This window comes from Aquarana catesbeiana, linkage group LG09 (assembly GCF_042186555.1).
Source record: "Aquarana catesbeiana isolate 2022-GZ linkage group LG09, ASM4218655v1, whole genome shotgun sequence".
Taxonomy (NCBI): Eukaryota; Metazoa; Chordata; class Amphibia; order Anura; family Ranidae; genus Aquarana; species Aquarana catesbeiana.
Window position 1 is genome coordinate 293,055,358 of NC_133332.1, and position 21,458 is coordinate 293,076,815.

Sequence of the window (21,458 nt, forward strand, 5' to 3'; positions counted from 1 at the left end):
TCCTGACACCAAGAGAAAAAATGGTGACAGGGGAGGGACCTCCAGCAGACTGACAGCCTCTGCTCTGTTTCTGTGTGGCGGAGTGTGTGTCTCTTCCCTCCAATCAGCTCTCAGAGCTCTCCTCACTGAGCTCTGCAGAGTGTAACTTCAGCTCTCCGCCCCTTTTTTTTTTTTTTGACAGCTCAGACAAACTTTTATACATTCCAAACTTTGAAGAGATGTAGAGAAGAGAAGATTGCAGATGGACAGGTAGGAGGATGTTTCATCTCTGTGTATCGCCTGAGGCCAGTCACTCCATGGAAGGGACAACACCTTTAACCCAACTTTTTTTGAGATGGGAATGAGGGACACCTATAAGCAAACGTATGTAGGAATAGGACACACCCCCTTAATGGAGAATTATACAAAAAAAGGATTTGTTAAACCCAAAAGTGCTGTTTTTACCACTACTATTCCTTTAAGCTGTTTTTTTTTTTTTTTTTTATTTACAAATGCAGCAATTTAGAAATCAGATGAAAGGTTTAGGTCTGGGAAACATTTTTTGAAAGATAAAAAGTGCGTTTTATATACAACTCTATAGATCAGACCAAAATGAGGGACAAATGAGGAGGAAAGAGGGACAGAGGGACATTGCTCCAAATCAGGGACAGTTGGGAGCTATGAAAAACATGCAAACCAGATCGCAGTAAGATGCTCCATGAGCTACTCTGCCATGCGGTGGGCAGCTCATTGAAATCAATAGACTGCCCTATATGCGTGTTGCCGTGTTGCGGGAGGAATACACTCAGTCTCTCGATGTGAAATGCTGCCTTAGGCGTTTCCGCACATGATTTTTCTTTTGGGGGGGGGGGGTGGCGATCCACATGCGTTTCCGCTTGTCACACATAGGGTAGCCTAGTCACCTGAACGGGCCGCCCCTATGTGCATTTGTGGCTTCAAACAAAACTCATGCACCTTTTTTGGGTGATAAGTTTGGCACATTTTTGTTTGTGGTAAAAATTGCATGGCATTTGGGGTGCCATGAAGAATGAATGGTGCCCGGTCGCACATTTTGCTACTATTTTTGCGTAATTTGGAATCACGGCCAGATTAGCGCTGATTCTATCTGCGATTCCAGATCAGTGGGGGTGAAGGTGACCTGGGGTAGGAAGTTGGGACTACTGACATCTACTTTGTATAGATACATGACCATACCTCCCAACATTTTGAGATGGGAACGAGGGACACCTACTAGCAAACTTTTGTAGGCATAGGACACTCCCCCGTCACACCCCCTTAGGCTCCATTCACACTAGCGCGTTTTTTGATGCATTTTGCATTTTGCAGAAATGCACGGGAATTTTTTAACATGGGTTCCTAGGGAACATGTTCACATCAATGCCTTTTTGTTTCTCTGCATTTTTGGAAAGGGTCAGGGACTTTTTTTCATGCAAAATGCAGCGTTTTGCATGTAATAGAATTCAATGGACAAGCATCAAAAACGCAAGTGCACCGTTTTTGCAGCGTTTTTGCGGCGTTTTTGATGCGTTTTTGCCGTTTTTTTTTTTTTTTAATTTTTTTTTAAGACTGTAAAAAAAACCTGTAAAAAAAAAAAAAAACGCAAATCGCGGCAAAAACGCAGCAAAAACGCCGAAAAAACGCTGCTCAAAAACGTGGCAAGCATGAAAAAAAACCCTCCAAAAACGCTCGAAAGCAACATGCATAGGTGTGAATCGAGCCTCAAAGGGGAATTAACCAAAAAAAAGGTTAATTCAATCCAATTAGGCTTTTTTTTTTACTACTACTATTCCTTTATATTGACTTTAAAAATTTACAAATGCAACAATTTAGAACTTGGATGAAAGGTTTAAGCACTGGGAAACATTTTTTGAAAGATAAAAAGTGCGTTTTATATACAACTCTATAGATCAGACCAAAATGAGGGACAAATGAGGAGGAAAGAGGGACAGAGGGACATTGCTCCAAATCAGGGACAGTTGGGAGCTATGAAAAACATGCAAACCAGATCGCAGTAAGATGCTCCATGAGCTACTCTGCCATGCGGTGGGCAGCTCATTGAAATCAATAGACTGCCCTATATGCGTGTTGCCGTGTTGCGGGAGGAATACACTCAGTCTCTCGATGTGAAATGCTGCCTTAGGCGTTTCTGCACATGATTTTTCTTTTGGGGGGGGGGTGGCGATCCACATGCGTTTCCGCTTGTCACACATAGGGTAGCCTAGTCACTTGAACGGGCCGCCCCTATGTGCATTTGTGGCTTCAAACAAAACTCATGCACCTTTTTTGGGTGATAAGTTTGGCACATTTTTGTTTGTGGTAAAAATTGCATGGCATTTGGGGTGCCATGAAGAATGAATGGCGCCCGGTCGCACATTTTGCTACTATTTTTGCGTAATTTGGAATCACGGCCAGATTAGCGCTGATTCTATCTGCGATTCCAGATCAGTGGGGGTGAAGGTGACCTGGGGTAGGAAGTTGGGACTACTGACATCTACTTTGTATAGATACATGATCATACCTCCCAACATTTTGAGATGGGAACGAGGGACACCTACTAGCAAACTTTTGTAGGCATAGGACACTCCCCCGTCACACCCCCTTAGGCTCCATTCACACTAGCGCGTTTTTTGATGCATTTTGCATTTTGCAGAAAGGCACGGGAATTTTTTAACATGGGTTCCTATGGAACATGTTCACATCAATGCCTTTTTGTTTCTCTGCATTTTTGGAAAGGGTCAGGGACTTTTTTTCATGCAAAATGCAGCGTTTTGCATGTAATAGAATTCAATGGACAAGCATCAAAAACGCAAGTGCACCGTTTTTGCAGCGTTTTTGGTGCATTTTTGATGCGTTTTTGCCGTTTTTTTTTTTTTTTTTTTTTTTTTTAATTTCTTTTTAAGACTGTAAAAAAAAAACTGCAAAAAAAAAAAAACGCAAAACGCAAATCGCGGCAAAAACGCCAAAAAAACACTGCTCAAAAACGTGGCAAGCATGAAAAAAAACCCTCCAAAAACGCTCAAAAGCAACATTCATAGGTGTGAATCGAGCCTCAAAGGGGAATTAACCAAAAAAAAGGTTAATTAAATCCAATTAGGCTTTTTTTTTACTACTACTATTCCTTTATATTGACTTTAAAAATTTACAAATGCAACAATTTAGAACTTGGATGAAAGGTTTAGTACTGGGAAACACTTTTTGAAAGATAAAAAGTGCATTTTATATAAAACTCTATAGATCAGACCAAAATGAAGGACACATGAGGGACAGAGGGACATTGCTCCACATCAGGGACAGTCCCTCGAAATCAGGGACAGTTGGGAGCTATGGATGACTCTGCCAACACCCCTAGAAGATATGGGGGTTCCCTGACCCAGCATCTCCCCCCCCCCCCCCTACAGGAAGTGACAGTGTCACCAGCTATTCTATATTATAAGCCATGACTGGTGTCACATGATCACAGCTCACTGACAGCTAATGATCCCCAGCACAGCCCTGGAGCCCCGCCCACACACGCCTCCCATCAACTCAACTATCCCCGCCCATCACACGTGGACGAGCCTGCGCCAGCATGGCACTCGGCTCAGAAAACCCCGCCCCCCGCCCCTACTGAAGCCCGCCCATTCTACCATCCCAGTAGGTGTGTCCGGCCGCGGCCCCTCCCCCCCCCGTGGTTGCCTAGCAGCGGGACGCTGTGGACGGCGGATCGGTGGGTGAAGGTACCATGGCGCCCAAGAAGAAGAAGGGGAAAGGGAGCGCGGCCGGGAAGAAGGAGAAGAAGGCGGAGGAGAGGAGCAGAGGGGAGCCCGTCACCGAGGAGAGCAAGGAGTTCTACCAACTTCAGATCCGGGACCTGGAGGGCCGCCTGGAGAGGTGATTGTGGGGGGACTACAGGTCCCAGCATGACTGCAATCAGAGGGACTACATGTTTCAGATGTAGTAGTAGTAGCACTACAACTCCCAGCATGCCCTGGCGTTGTGAAAGGACCGGTGTTCCGTCAGAATCGGCGACCTGTCAGATTAGGTAACAGAAGGGACGTTCCGTCAGCTGAATCCTTGCTGCGCATGCGTAGCGGGTTCACTGATCTGATAGCGGGTCCACTGATCTGATAGCGGGTTCACTAATCTGATGGAACACCTGAAATCAGAAGGCGTTGTTCTAGCGATGCGTTCCACCATGTACTCCACGCACCACGACTTTGGGGGTGATTTGACAGACATCTGTGACGGTTCCTGCACAGATGTCTATTCAAATCGCCCCGGAAGTCGCCAAAAGTAGTGCAGGAACTACTTTTGGGAATCGGTGTGATGGCGCACCAATTCGGATGGTGCCATTGCCGGTGTCTTGCCGAGAAAGTTCCCTCGGCGGATAAGAACCCCCCCCGTACTGCGCAGGCGCAGCGCCTGCGCATTGCGAACTACTATGAGCCAATGGAGATAGCGAAGCTCAAAATGTTCAGTCAGCTGTACACGGTGCCTGCGCCCTGGGTCCAGGTTCCTTCCCCACCATTCAAGTGGACCTAGAGGGGGAATAAAAAAGAGCCGAGCGAAGCCAGGCCGTGTCTGAAGCGTGGCGAGCGAAGCGACCCCGCGAGGGGCCCTCTTACAGGCGCCGTGTACAGCTGATTTTCACCTATTCACCTTCGGCTATTTCCGCCGGATCCTACTGCGCAGGCGCAGCATCTGCGCAGTAGAGGGGGGTCCTTATCCGCCGAGCGGAACTTTCTCGGCAGAACACCGGCAATAACCACTGATTTGACAGGTCAAATAGTATGCCAAAGCTGCCCAATGTGATCGTGGGCTCAAGGTTTAGCGCTGAGCAGTGCGGGGTGTACCAACATGGCCTCCGCCACCTTCCTATTGCTGGCGTCCAGTTTCTTTCAAAATGTAACATCCAAACAGCATCACAAATGTCAGCACACCATATTTATTTCTATACGCTCACTTTATTGCTAAAATGAAATTCAAGACGTAGTTGGGTGTAGTAAGATGTCCGCTGTCTCCTTCTGATTGCAGGTCTTCTGTCACATGAGCAAACCTGGGACCGGTGGAATGCATGCGCAGCTGACATAACGTCACTTCCTTTACCTAATCTGACGGGTCGCCGACTCTGACAGAACACCGGTGTTCCGTCAGTATCGGGGACCTGTCAGATTAGGTAACGGAAGTGATGTTCCGTCAGCTGAATCCTTACTGCGCATTTGTGATGCTTTCCACGGCACAATCCGTTCCACACACATTCTGATGGAACCCCGGGGTCATAGTTACATAGGAGGTGAGGTTGGAAAAAGACATAAAATGACTGCCAGAAAATGAGCATTTCCAGAGATTGATGCCAGTGACATTAAGGACAGAGAGGGCTCCTTTACATCGCAGTCTCAGTGTTCACTTGCAGGTTCAGTGCGTTTGCGGTGCGTTTTATGGAATAATTACACATGTTTTCAGGCACGCTGCCATTAAACTCTATTAGAACGAACGTTCTCATGAAAGCGCATCAAACTCCTGCATGCCGCCTCTTTGGTGCCCTTTCATAAAACATGCGTTCTGATAGAGTATAATAGCAGCGTGCCTAAAAACATGCATAAAAAAATCAATGCATGCTAGTTATACTTTTACTTTGCAGGGAACAAAGAGGAAGTAAAACCTATCAGGGTTTACTTCCTTTTTAAGCCGGCCATACATGGATCAAAATCTGGCCATTTCAGGGACCTGCTGAATGGCTGTTCGTGAGAAATTGATCTATTGATTGACTTTTCATGGACGGGCTTTTTTGGTATATTTTCAGTGACCTAGAAAGGATATGTGTGCCACTCAGGCTCAGTAGAGAAGGGGTATGTAAACGGTAGATCCACAGCTGCTGTTAGAGTACTAGGGGATGGAGCCCGTCCTGGCTTCTACAAGAGTTCAAGAGACAAAGGGGTAGTGTCAGAAACCATGAAATCAGACCGAGACAGAAGTACAGTTAAATCACACTTGTTTAATAATAAAAGTAAAAAGAACAAACGTAGTCAAAACATAGCCAAAGTTCAGTAACCAGAACGGATAGTCAGCCAAGCCAGAAGTCAGGGATCAATGTAGTGGAACAGCAAGCAGGATCTGGAGCCAGAAGGGATGTCAGCAAAGCAGGTCTTCAACAGGATCACAGGAAATGGTTTCTGTGATGTGACCAAGGCGAAGGCAGAGATCCTCTGGACTGGACGGCTTAAGTAGGCAGGACTGACGAGCAGGATATCATCAACAGCTGAGTAACTGTGGAGAGATAGGAGCTGGCAATTAGCTGACAGCTGAGCGGTCAGCTCAGAGCAGGAAGGGCTGAGTCCAGCCCTGACAGGTAGCCCCTGAAAGCCACACGTCTAAGGTGTCCTAGAGAAGTGAATGGAGTGACAACCAAAGCCCGGACTCCAACCAGCCACACCCCCAACACGTTTCACTCCGCCCAACAGAGCTTAGTCATGGGTGTCATGCCTGTTTCAGTGACAACTGTCTAAGCGGAGATTTTGTGCTTCCAGGATAGAAAGTGAAGGAAGAAACTGAAATGTATTTTGACAAATGTTATGCATTTTAGATACACTCTGATACTTCAATAAAAAAAATAGAAATACTGTATACAATAATCTGATGTAAATTATATATTCACATTAGATTGAAATAGATTTATCTATATATAATACACTCACTGGCCACTTTATTAGGTACACATGTTCAATTGCTTGGTGACACAAATTGCTAATCAGCCAATCACGTAACTCAATGCATTTAGGCATATGGACGTGGTGAAGATGACTAGGGATTCCAGAGAATGGTCCAACAAAAAGAAAATATCCAGTGAGCAGCAGTTGTGTGGAGGAAAATGCCTTGTAGAGGTCAGAGGAGAATGGGCAGACTGGTTTGAGATGATAGAAAGGCAACAGTAACTTAAATAACCGATCGTTACAACCAAGGTATGCAGAATACCATCTCTGAATGCACAACACATCGAACCTTGAAGCAGATGGGCTACAGCAGCAGAAGACCACACCGGGTGCCACTCCTGTCAGCTAGGAACAGGAAACTGAGGCTACAATTATCACAGGCTCACCAAACATGGACAATAGAAGAGTGGAAAAATGTAGCCTGGTCTGATAAATCTTGATTTCAGCTGAGACATTCAGATGGTGGGGTCAGAATTTGGTGTAAACAACATGAAATCATGGATCCCTCTTGCCTTGTATCTCCGGTTCAGGCTGGTGATGGTGTAATGGTGTGGTGGATATTTTCTTGGCACACTTTGGGCTCCTTAGTACCAATTGAGCATCATTTAAATGCCACGGCCTACCTGAGTGTTGTCGCTGACCATGTCCATCCCTTTATGACTACAGTGTCCCCATCTTCTGATGGCTCCTTCCAGCAGGATAATACACCATGTCACAAAGCTCCAATCATCTCACCACTGGACAATGAGGTCCCTGTACTCCAATGGCCTCCACACTCACCACATCTCAATCCAATAGAGCATCTTTGGGATGTGGTGGAACGGGAGATTCACATCAACTGCGTGATGTTATCATGTCCATATGGACCAAAATCTCTGAGGAATGTTTCTAGCAAGGTGTACCCAATAGAGTGGCCAGTGAGTGTGTACTGTGCCTTGAAAAAGTATTCACACCCCTAGAAATTTTCCACATTTTGTCATGTTAAAACCAAAAAAGTAAATGTATTTTATTGGGATTTTATGTGATAGACCAACACAAAGCGGCACATAATTGTGAAGTGGAAGGAAAATGATGAATGGTGTTCAAAGTTTTTTACAAATACATATCTGAAAAGTGTGGTGTACATTTGTATTCAGCCCCCTTTACTCTGATACCCCTAGCTAATATCTAGTGGAACCAATTGCCTTCAGATATCACCTAATTAGTAAATAGAGTTCACCTGTGTGTAATTTAATCTCAGTATAAATACAGCTGTTCTGTAAAGCCCTCAGAGGTTTGTTAGAGAACCTTAGTGAACAAACAGCATCATGAAGGCCAAGGAACACACCAGACAGGTCAGGGATAAAGTGGAGAGGTTTAAAGCAGGGTTGGGCTATAAAAAAAATACCCCAAGCTTTGAACATCTCACGGAGCACTGTTCAATCCATCACCGGAAAATGGAAAGAATATGGGACAACTGCAAACCTACCAAGACATGGCCGTCCACCTAAACTGACAGGCCGGGCAAGGAGAGCATTCATCAGAGAAGCAGCCAAGAGGCCCATGGTAACTCTGGAGGAGCTGCAGAGATCCACAGCTCAGATGGGAGAATCTGTCCACTGGACAACTATTAGTCGTGTTCTCCACAAATTATGGCCTTTATGGAACGGACGCAAGAAGAAAGACATTGTTGAAAGAAAGTCATAAGAAGTCCCATTTGCAGTTTGTGAGAAGCCATGTGGGGGACACAGCAAACATGGAAGAAGGTGCTCTGGTCTCATCTGACCCATGGACCTCTTGGCTGCTTCTCTGATTAACCACTTCCCGACCGGCGCACGCCGATGTACGTCGGCAGAATGGCACGGCTGGGCAAATGGGCATACCCGTACGTCCCTTTAAATTTGGCGCCACGCCACTGTGTGCGCGCCGGCTGGGAGCTCTGTGAGTCAGGTCGCGGGTCCCGCGGACTCGATCGCCGCGGGGATACCCGCGATCGCCTTACGGAGAGGAAGTACAGGGAGATGCTAATGTAAGCAAGCATCTCCCCGTTCTGCCTGGTGACAGTGTCACTGATCTCTGCTCCCTGTGATCGGGAGCAGAGATCAGAGACGTGTCACATGTAGCCACACCCCCTCCCCCCCACAGTTAGAAACACTCCCCAGGACATACTTAACCCCTACACTGCCACCTAGTGGTTACCCCCTTCACTGCCAGTGTCATTTACACAAGAATCAGTACATTTGTATAGCACTGATTGCTGTATAAATGACAATGGTCCCAAAAATGTGTCAGACATGTCCGATGTGTCCGCCATAATGTCACAGTCACAATAAAAATCCCTGATCACCGCCATTACTAGTAAAAAAAATATATTAATAAAATGCCATAAAACTATCCCCTATTTTGTAAACGCTATAACTTTTGCGCAAACCAATCAATAAATGCTTATTGCGATTTTTTTTTTTTTTACCAAAAATATGTAGAAGAATACATATCGGCCTAAACTGAGGGAAAAAAATGTTTTTTTAAATATTTTTGGGGGATATTTATTATAGCAAAAAGTAAAAAATAATGCGTTTTCTTCAAAATTGCCGCTATTTTTTTGTTTATAGCACAAAAAATAAAAACCGCAGAGGTGATCAAATACCACCAAAAGAAAGCTCTATTTGTGGGAATAAAAGGACGTCAATTTTGTTTGGGAGCCACGTCACACAACTGCGCAATTGTCAGTTAAAGCGACGCAGTGCCGAATCGCAAAAAGTGCTCTGGTCAGGAAGGGGGTAAATTCTTCCAGGACTGAAGTGGTTAATGCTCTCCTTGCCCGGCCTGTCATTTTAGGTGGACGGCCATGTCTTGGTAGGTTTGCAGTTGTACCATACTCTTTCTATTTTCGGATGATGGATTGAACAGAGCTCCGTGAGATGTTTAAAGCTTGGGATATTTTTTTATAACCTAACCCTCCACAACTAAATTCTCCACAAGACCACAACTTTATCCCCGACCTGTCTGGTGTGTTTCTTGGCCTTCATGCTGTTGATTGTTCACTAAGATTCTCTAACAAACCTCTGAGGGCTTCACAAAACAGCTGTATTTATACTGAGATTAAATTACACACAGGTGGGTTCTATTTACTAATTAGGTGATATCTGAAGGCAATTGGTTCCATTAGATTTTAGTTGGGGGTATCAGAGTAAAGGGGGCTGATTACAAATGTACACCACACTTTTCATATATTTATTTGTAAAAAATTTGGAAAAACATTTATCATTTTCCTTCCACTTCACAATTATGTACCACTTTGTGTTGGTCTATCACATAAAATACCAATAAAATACATTTACGTTTTTGGTTGTAACAAAATGTGGAAAATTTTCAAGGGGTATGAATACTTTTTTAGGGCACTGCATATATATATTAATGTGCTTCCTCTTAAATCACTCCTTTGTTGCCTTGGTGGGATGTTTTGGTTCATTGTCATGCTGGAAGACCCATCCACGACCCATCTTCAGTGTTCTGGATGAGAGAAGAAGGTTCTCATCTAAGATTTTACAATACATGGCCCCATCCATTGGACCCTTAATTCTGCAAAGTCGGTCTGTACCTTTAGCAGAGAAAACGCCCCAAAGCATAATGTTTCCACCTCTGTGCTTGACTGTAGGGATGGTGTTCTTACGGTCATGGTGGGCATTTTTCTTCCTCCAAACACAGCAAATCCCCCTCTTCAAGAAGGCACATGTACAGTCGTGCCAACGAACATCTAAATGATTCAGAGAAGAATTGGGAGAAAGTGCTGTGGTCAGATGGGACCAAAATTGAGCTTGGAGGAAGAAAAATGTTGACTATGACCCTAAGAACACCATGTCTACAGTCAAGCACGTAGGTGGAAACATTATGCTTTGGGGCGTTTTCTCTGCTAAAAATACAGGCCGACTTTGCCACATTGAGGGGCCAATGGACGGGGCCATGTATTGTAAAATCTTAGATGAGGACCTTCTTCCTTCAGCCAGAACACTGAAGAGGGGTCATGGATGGGTCTTACAGCATGACAATGGCCCAAAACAAGGCAACAAAGAAGTGGCTCAAGAAGAAGCACATTAAGGTCCCAGAGTGGCCTAGTCAGTCTCCAGACCTTAATCCTATAGAAAATGTATGGAGGGAGCTAAAACTTCAAGTTGCCAAGAGACAGCCAAGAAACCTTAAGGATTTAGAGAAGAGTGGACCAAAATCCCTCCTGGGAAGTGTGCAAACCTGGTCACCAACTCCAAGAAACGTCTTACTACTGTACTTGCCAACAAGGGGTTCTCCACCAAGTACTAAGTCATGATTTGCTTGGGGACCAAATCCTTATTTTACTCACTAAACGGCTACTTAATTTATAGCATTTGTTTTATGTGTTTTTTTCTGGATTTTTGGTTGAGATTCTGTCTCAGAATCATTTAAAATACATCTATGATAAAAATTATAGACCCTTCATTTCTTTGTAAGTAGGCATACTTACAAAATCTGCAGGGGATCAAATAATAGTTTTCCCCACTGTATATAACAGATATTTATTGTGTTTTATGTAGCCTGTTTCAGCCCTGATGAAGGGTGAAAATCCCCAAAACACGGTGTCTTTTTTATTGAACACATTTTTGAAGACCCTGTTCAAGTGGTTTGGCCAGCCCATATCTTATAGTCCTTTTCCCACAGATGTTACCCTGCAGACAAATGTAAATTGGCCCTCAGGCCTTGTTCTCACTTGTGTGGCTCGGGGAGCTGCATTTTGTGCAGACATGGCAGCAAATTCATTCGAATGGGCTGCTGTGCCACCTGAAAACACAAGGAAAAGGTCCCTGCTCCATTTTTTAAATTGCAGCCCACACGGAAACTGCAATTGCAGTTCGGTTCCCAGTGCGGGAAGCGGCTGCTGCAATTTCTAGTGCGTGCCGGTGCCATTAGGATTAATGACACTCGCATGCATCTCCTGCATTCTTCTGTGTGGGTGATATCTAACCAAAACTGAAAAAAAAAAAAGAATGTGCTGTACATAAACTTTAAATTTGAAATGCAGTTAAACTTTTAGACCTTGTTCACACAGGAGGTATTGATCCGTGCTTCCCCTGCCGTCTGTGTTTACCCACATGTGGTTACACTGGTGTTCCTTAGAGTCACATTCGAGTCAATTGGGATGCAGCGGCTGCACGGACACAGCTGTTGCTCCCAATATAACACCTATGCAGGTGCGTTCGGGACCATGCACCCACACAGATGTCACATTGGGAGCAGCGGTGTCCGTGCAGCCGGTGTCCTAATTTACCTGAATGTGACTGTCCGCATCGGAAAAGTGTGGAACACCTGTGCATCCTCGTGCGGTAAATATGGCGTCACACAGGGCATGGATGCATAGGCCCCATGCAGTGGCATAACTAGTACCTTCAGGGCCCAGGCGCAGACACACACACATGCAGACATACACACATGAAGACATACACATGCAGACACACACACACGCAGACACACACAAGCAGATACACACATATGCAGACTCACACAAACACATACATGCAGACACACACACACACATGCAGGACATACACACACACATGCAGACATACAAATACACACATATGCAGACACACACACACGCAGACATACACACACACATACAAATGCAGACATACACACACACATGCAGGACATACACACACACACATGCAGACATACAAATACACACACACATACAGACACACACACACACATACAAATGCAGACATACACATGCAGACATACAAATACACACATACATACAGACACACACACAGACATACACACACACATACAAATGCAGACATACACACACATGCAGACATACAAATACGCTCACACATACACAGACACACACAGACATACACACACACACACACATACAAATGCAGACATACACACACACATGCAGACATACAAATACACACACACATACAGACACATACACACAGACATACACACACACATACAAATGCAGACATACACACACACACACACACACACACACACATGCAGGGCATACACACGCACATGCAGACACACGCAGACATACAAATGCAGACATACACACACCCACATGCAGGACATACACACACACAAACACACATGCAGACATACACACACAGACATACACGCACACATGCAGACACACACACACGCAAACATACACACACACATACAAATGCAGACATACACACACACACATGCAGGATACACACACACACACATGCAGACATACACACACAGATATACAGACACACATGTAAATGTGGCCTTACTATTGTCTTATACACAGGTATCAGAACAAATGGGATGAAATTTGTACAAAGGAGAGCCAGTCCCAGGCACAGTTTGAGCAACTCTCCAGTGACAAGAAGGAGATCGTGTCTTTCCTCAAGAGAACCCTCAACCAGCGTATGGATGAAATCGCTGACCTCAACGATCAGCTGACTGGACTACAAGAGGCCAAAGATGCTGAGAAAGAAGCCTACGAGGCCCAGCTGGGGCAGGTACGGAGTGAGTCCCAGGAGAAAATGGACCGCCTTACTTCAGAGAACATGCTTCTGGGTAAGAGTTGTCCTCCACACTCGCTTCCATCCTATCTGTATTAACCTCCCTGGCGGTATTCCCGAGTGTGGCTCGGGATGAATTTTCATTACCAAAAGCGGTAATCCCGAGCCACACTTGGGATTGCATCACAGGATTCAGGCAAAGTTACTTACCTTGTCCCCAGGATCCTGAGATGTCTCCCTGCTGTCTGTGCAAGCCTTGTCCTTTGCTCGATTCATCACAGTGCCGGGCTCCGTTCCCTGAGAGCGTCGCAATGCACGGGGACGGAGAACGCCACCAAATTCAAAAAGTGAAAAACACACAATACATACAGTACACTGTAATCTTACAGATTACATTACCGTATCAAATTATTTCACATCACCTTTGTCCATAATGCTTTGTGTCTCTTTACATCAAAAGCAGTTTTAGACCAGCTAGAAAATAGCGATAATACATTAGAATCACTTGCAGAATTGAGCGATAGTGATTTGTGGGGAAATTCGTCATCAGAACCTGAAAGTAATGACAGCGACAATTCTGCAACTGAGCAAATTTCAGTGTTTTTGATTTGATTACATTATTGAATATATTTTATTATTATTATTATATTATCATTTGTTATAATTATTTATAGTTATTTATTATATTTGAATTTATGATTTTGTGTTTCAAACTTTATCTTACCCGGGATGTCTGCTAGACTCTTGTTTGGAAGATTTAAGTGCTAAGAATTACAGGCTCATTGCAGTTTGTGAGAAGCCATGTGCGGGACGCAGCAAACATGCGGAAGAAGATGCTCTGGTCAGATGAGACCAACATTTAACTTTTTGACCTAAAAGCAAAACGCTATGTGTGGTGGAGAATTAACACCGCACATCACCCTGAACACACTATCCCCACCGTGAAGCATGGTGGTGGCAGAATCATGTTGTGGGGATGCTTTTCTTCAGCAGGGGCAGGGAAGTTGGTCAGAGTTGATGGGAAGATGGATGGATCCCATCTCCATCTATCTTCCCTGTTAGAGTCTGTAAAAGACTTGAGACTTGGGCGGAGGTTCCCCTTCCAGCAGGACAACGACCCAATACATACAGCCAGAGCTACAATGGAATGGTTTAGATCAAAGCATATTCATGTGTTAGAATGGTCCAACCAAAGTCCAGACCTAAATCCAATTGAGAATCTGAGGCAAAACTTGAAATTTGCTGTTCACAGACGCTCTCTATCCAATCTGACAGAGCTTGAGCTATTTTGCAAGGAAGAATTAGGAAAAATGTCACTGTCTAGATGTGCAAAGCTGGTAGAGACATCCCCAAAAAGACTTGTGTCTGTAATTGCAGAGAAAGGAGGTTCTACAAAGTATAGACTCAGGGGGGCTGAATACAAATGTACACCACAGTTTTCACATATTTATTTGTAAAAAAATGTAAAAACCATTTATCATTTTCCTTCCACTTCACAATTATGTGCCCCTTTGTGTTAGTCTACCACAGCCCTCAAATTTTCCACTCACCTACTCGCATTTTGCGAGTGGAAAATGAGGGCTAGCAAGCTGGGCTGCCTGGGAGTGGGGGGGGGGGGGGGCAAGCACTGCCGGCAGGTGGGGTTGATCGGGAGCCGTTCTCCCAGTGATCGCCCAGGTGGAATGGAGGAAGAGGAGAGCTATGGGCTCACGAGTTATGAGGGCGTTATTAGGGGCAGGGCAAAGTAGCAAGGGGCAAGGTAGGGGTTAGGCGGGGCAACTGTTGGCGAGTAACCCTTGAGACCTGGCTAGTAGCTCAGGACTTGAAATTTTGAGCCCTGGCCTATCACATAAAATCCCAATAAAATACATTTACGTTTTTGATTGTAACATGACAAAATATGGAAAATTTCAAGGGGAATGAATACTTTTTCAAGGCACTGTATAAGGTCATTGGGTTGCCTATCTACTCGCATGATCTAGTTTTATGGCAATTGCTGATATGATTTTTCCATTCTATTAAGGGGCTTCAATTATTTCAAACATTGCCATCACCCTACACTGTAGGCTCCCGCTATCATTTCTAATACACAGTATTCCTGTACAGTGACACCCTGCTAATGTTTTAGCCCCAAAGCGAATCTTTGCTTTGCCCATGCAGGGAATACCAGTCTTGTAGCTACATATAGTTACCTTCCTTTGTTTCCTTGCCACTCATTTCTCTGGAAACTATGAAGGAATCTGTCATAACCTGATTTACTATGACCAAGATGGGCTTTAAGTAGACAGCCTTTTTTTTAATGACTGTGGGAGAGACATTATACTGTAAGCTCCTCAGGGGTGGAGACTAAAGGTTGAGCCAGCACTATGCAAATGAACGCAATAAAGTGAGATGGCAGTTCGGCACCTGGGACAATTTGTGACATAAGTAAACTTGATGTCTGACTGGTGTGCTTTGTTTGCAGCTGGTAAATTGGCTTCCTTGGAAGAGTTCAGGGTGCAGAAAGAGGAGCTGATGGCCAAATTTGCTGCTCTGGAAGAAAAGTTAAGATCTCAGGAAGAAGGACACAAACAAATGATGTACGGTCTGGAGAAGAAGGCGGTGCTGGATAAGGACAGGTTAGGCTCGCTGTGAAGTCAGTTCATTTCGGTGAAAGTATCCAATTAGGGGTATAGAGGAATTATTCTTCTGTAGGGCTGCAACTAACAATTATTTTCATAATAGATTAGTTGGCCGATTATTGTTTCGATTAATCGGATAATAACTTTAAAAAAAAGTGTGGTGTATAATTTAATATGTAAAGTTTAAAAAAAATGTATTCTTAAAAATCTCTATGCAGTGGTAAATATAAATAACCCAACTATATGTTTAGGGAGAAAATTCTCTAATCTACTCTGAGAATAACAGACAGAAGAGATATACTGTATATACCATTGGAGGTTGAATCTGGGAAATATCAGACTAGGAGATCACATTTTTTATTTGGACCCCTTTCACACCGGGGCGCATGTAATGATCCCTGCCCCCTGTAATGTTCCCTGCCTCCTTGTAATGTGCCCTGCCTCCTTGTAATGTGCCCTGCCTCCATGTAATATGCCCTGCTCCCACATAATGTGCCCTGCCTCCATGTAAAAGTTTACTTTAAATGTAATTGTAATGCCTTCTTTTACCTCCAGTCTATCAGCCTTCACCTTCTCTGGGTTCAGATGCTCATCTTCCCTGCACAGTCTTTAAAGTATTTTTTTTTAAAAACAAACATGTTATACTTACCTGCTCTGTGTAATGATTTTGCACAGAGCAGCCCCGATTCTTCTCTTCTGGGGTCCCCCACCGATGCTTCTGGCTCCTCCAGCCTTTAGAGTACCCCAATAGCAAGCTGCAAATTATAGTGTGGCCCTATTATAGTGTGGCCCTATAACAAGGTAAAAAACTTCTGCCTTTAGACCCACTCACTTCCTGCCCAGGACTACATGTCCCATGAGGCATTGCTCCTTACACATTCACATTTACAAGTTCTCAGGCACTTACTGACATGTATGGACGGTGTACTGAGATGTATGTGTGCTGCACTGTATTTCCTGATATGTAAACAAATATTGCATTCTGTATGCAGGCCAACTAATCGCCTGGCCGATTAATCAATTATGAAAATAGTTGACAACTATTTTCATAATCGATTAGTTGTCGATTAATCGATTAGTTGTTTCAGCCCTATTCCTCTGTCTTGTGCACATCTTATGTTTCCCCAAATAATGGTCTGATCTTCATTCTCTTGATAGTTTAAGGTTGGTTTCACACTATTGCAAATTGGATGGGGGTTTCCCCCCATCCAATTCGCACAGCAGGAGATTGTGGCTGACTCTCTATGGAGCTGGTTCACACATCTCCAGAGCGGCTCCGGTGAGAATTGCACAGGAGTTCTGTGCGTCTTCTGGTCTGTTTCAGGTCTCAATTCAGCCAAAAATTCGGGGTGAAATCGGACCTGAACAGGTGAATGGAGACGCACCGGACCCCCTGCTGTGAGCCGCTCCGTGCTCTAGTGTGAACCAAGCCTAAAGGATAAGAGCACTTTTCTTCCCTTCCCCAGCATTTAAAGGGAACCTAACATATTTTTTTTATGTTACGTACACAATAGTACCTAAGGTGGTAGTGCAGCACTTACAGGTATTCATTACTTCTAAGGCCCCTTTCACACGGGGCGGATCTACTCAGCGGACTCCGCTAGCTCAGCAGGGATCGCTCTGCTGATCTCTGATGAGCCGGTTGATGACAGGTCCATCTCTGCTCACTGTGCCGGGACAGACCTATCAGAGCTCCGCTGTCCTCTATGGGGAGATCGGATGAAAACGGACCACCTGTCCGCTTTCATCCGATCCCATCCAAGCCGATCTGCTGGACAGATGGCAAACGTATCGCCATTTGTCTGTTTTGAGCGGATCTTGTCGGTTCGGATGGCAGGTGGGTGTCAGCGGACACATCTCCGCTGACATCCACTTGCCCGAACAAGTCAATGGGTGGCCCGCTCGGATCCGCCTGAAAAACGGACAGGCTAATCGCACGGGCCGATCGTGTAACAGTACAATGCAATTGACAATACAGACATATATGTGGATGTTAAACCTTTTTACCTGCAATTACAACAAATGCCTGTGTGTCTTTTGAATTGACTTTTAAGGGTTAGTTCATCCTTTAATGATATTTGTCAAAAACATCCCTATGCATTCCAGCCTCCTCAATACAGTATTATGCAGCCCTTCCTGTATCTAAAGGAATGCTTACTTAATAAGCTTTGTGTTCCTTTGTCCTACCCTCTCTGTCCTGAAGTTAGCAGGACGCAACATGTGTTGGATATACAGCCCTGGCAACTCTGCCGTGTACACATGAGCGGAATGTCCGACAGAAAAAGTCCGACGGAAGCTTTTCATCATATATTCCGATCGTGTGTATGCCTCATCGGACTTTTTTTTTCAAAAACTCTGATGGACCTAGAAATAGAACATGTTCTAAATATTTCTGACGGAACCAATTCCTATCGGGAAAACCGCTCGTCTGTATGCTGTTCCGACGGACCAAAAATGATGCATGCTCTAAAGCAAGTACGAGACGGAAGCTATTGGCTACTGATTATTGAACTTCCGTTACTAGTCCCGTCGTTGTGGACGGTCGGAATTTGGTGTGACCGTGTGTACGCTAAAGAGTTTCAGCGGAACTCCATCGGAAAAACCTTCAGCCCCCGTTCACACCTATACGAATTAGATGTGGCTTACACCGCATCCAATTCGCAGGACATTTTAAAATACATTCATATGAATGCATCTGGTTCACATATGTACGTTGCATTCGCACTGCACATTGCACAAAAAACGTGTGCGTTTTCTGGGCATTGCGGTGCAAATTACAAGCCCATTATCTTCTATGGGAACGCATCTGATTCGCAGATGCATTGCGATCTGAACAAGGATTTTCTCCTTCTCCTCACTACACCTCCCCCTCCCTCCCCCTCTCCCTGCTCACTGATCCGCAGCTACAATGCAGATGAACCTCTGAACAACTGATTTTTATCTTCCCAGTGAAACTTGAGCTTCAATTCGCACCAGGCTTAGAGTTTATTCCGACAGGAAAACCAGTCGAGTGTGCGCGGCTTTAAAAGAATGCTCAGCTTTATTCCCTACCTTTGCATGAACAGTCCATGCTCTCACAGCTCAGCATTCTACAAGCGTGAAAGAGAGCAGACTGCACATGTGTGGGTAGGGATTGAAGCTGGGCACTGATTTGTGAGTTTCCAGGGGGTGTGCATCCAATGCTTAGTATTTCCTACATGATGGAAAGGGGAGAGAGCACTGGAATAAACAACTCTAATGCCCCGTACACACGGTCAGATTTTCTGACGGAATATGTGTGATCGGAGCTTGTTGTCGGAAATTCCGACTGTGTGTAGGCTCCATCTTTTTTCCGTCGGAATTTCTGACACACAAAGTTTGAGAGCAGGCTATAAAATTTTCCGACAACAAAATCCGATCGTTTAAATTCCCATCGTGTGTACACAAATCCGACGCACAAAGTGCCACGCATGCTCAGAATAAATTAAGAGACGAAAGCTATTGGCTACTGCCCCGTTTATAGTCCCGACATATGTGTTTTACGTCACCGCGTTCAGAACGATCGGATTTTCCGACAACTTTGTGCGAACGTGTGTATGCAAGACAAGTTTGAGCCAACATCCGTCTGAAAAAATCCTTGGACTTTGTTGTCGGAATGTCCGATCAATGTCCGATCGTGTGTACAGGGCATGAGCCCACGTTCACACTAAGGGCCAGTTTAAAATCTTGATTTCAAACCGGCATTTCAGTCCAACTTCGGGGGCGATTTGACAGACATTTGTGCGGGTTCATGCACAAATGTCTATTCAAATCACCCCCGAAGTCACCAAAAGTAGTGCAGGAACTGCTCGGGCGGTGCTGTTGCCGGCCATAGACGGCTATTTGACTATTTGTCAAATCGCATGTCAAAATGGCCCGATATGAACATGGGCTAAAAGTAAGCATTGTTTACAAAATGGAGTACTGCCCAATAATGTACTGAAGATGCTGTAATGCATAGGGATGTTTTGGCAAATGTTATTAAAGGTCATCCAATCTTTTTAAAGTGAACAATTTTCCTTTTGACTTGACATCATGGACACTTTCTGTTTTTACATGAGGTGATCATATTCCCCTAGTCTTCTCTTCTCATAGGGGAACACATTCTGTTCAGCTAACATTTCCTTATAGATGAGGTCCTCCAAGCATTCCCTAGTTTAGTCGCTCTTCTCCGAACTCTTTCAATTTCCATTACATTCTTTTTGTGAATTGTTGCCCAAAATGTAATTATTTAAGATAAGGGGGGGTGTTATTTACTAAAACTGGGTCACACAGAATCTGGTGCAGATGTACATGGTAACCAATTAGCTTCTAGGTTTTATTGTGAAAGCTTAAAGAGGAGCTCAGGTCATATTTGTATTTATTAAAAGTCAGCAGCTACAAAAACTGTAGCTGCTGCCTCTTAAACACTCGCCTGTCCTAGGATCCAGCGATGTGCTCACCTGAGCAGTTCCTTCCCTCTAGATAGATAAAAGGGGATTTTGCGAGCCACAATGGTTTATTGCCTCAAATGTGGAAATCACCTAGCTCCCCGCGCAGAACACGTTTCATATGCTGTGCAATACAGTGTATACAAAAGATACGCTGCACTAAGGTGAAAATATCAATCTGGAGATTATTAATGCATATGAGGTATACTGAAAATACCGCATAAGCGCAGTGTTGCCAACCGTCAGTATTTTTACTGGCAGCCAGTAAAAAACAGGCAATTTTTCCTGCCAGTAAATGCCAGTAAAAATAAAAGTTTGCCAGTAAAAAATATGGTTGTGACGCTCGGCCCAGAGCCAGCCAAGACCATGCAAGTGCCTGCTACAGTGCGGCTCTGGTGCAGGCGGTGCCTGAGCATGTCCTGTGATGTCATAGTGCAAGAGAGCCAAGCAGAGCGGGCAGAGCCTTTTGTGTGGGTCTGCGGGAGTGGGACCATCAGTGCTGTTTGGACTGGAGGGACCACCTGGCTTGGAGAGAGACTGTGACTCTAGAGGAGACGTGTCGTGTCAGTAATCTGTACTGCTGCACACTGTCAGTATCACTGTGAGAGTCAATTTCATGTGTGTGCTGCCCATTCTAATTTCTTGCCCTCCTGAGTCCTGTCCCTGAGCTACTTACTTACTATATTGAAAATAAAATAAGAAATATTTTTTTTGCCTTATTATCTACCTTAAATCACATTGCGAATTACATATTGTACTTGTTTGTAGCCTAAATAGTGAAATTTTGTAAAACTGTGATTTTGTAACTTTTGGAAATGTCAGTAAAAACGTGGCTGTGCCAGTAAATTTTGGGTGTTGTGTCAGTAAATTTCAATCTGTTAGGTTGGCAACACTGTATAAGTGGCTTATCCAGCCACAGCAAGGCACAAAGGATATATATAAAAAAAAAAGTGATTTAAAAGTGCAATGTGTAAATAATATACTAGATGTATACCATTAGAATGAGAGTAGCGATTACTGAACTACTACTTGTATATATAATGGATGAAAAATTATTTATATAGTCTGAAATTTACCGTGTAAAAAAAAAATAAAAAAAAAAAAAAAAATATATATATATATATATATATATATATATATATATATATATATATATATATATATATATATATATAAATAAAT

The 21,458-nt window shown here is 44.1% G+C and overlaps 1 protein-coding gene across 2 annotated transcripts in view; it reads left to right on the plus strand.

Moving 5' to 3' along the window:
• The first annotated feature begins 3,631 nt into the window (after positions 1–3,631).
• CFAP157 (cilia and flagella associated protein 157) overlaps positions 3,632–21,458 on the plus strand; it is a 38,714-nt gene continuing 20,887 nt past the window's right edge. The window contains exons 1-3 of one of the 2 annotated variants that reach the window (XM_073600445.1): positions 3,632–3,870; positions 12,991–13,262; positions 15,672–15,825. In XM_073600445.1, coding sequence (XP_073456546.1) covers positions 3,722–3,870; positions 12,991–13,262; positions 15,672–15,825 — 575 coding nt within the window. In that variant the 5' untranslated portion in view covers positions 3,632–3,721. Of the gene's footprint in view, positions 3,871–5,183; positions 5,273–12,990; positions 13,263–15,671; positions 15,826–21,458 lie in introns of those variants that run through there. The other variant, XM_073600446.1, reaches the window with a different exon arrangement.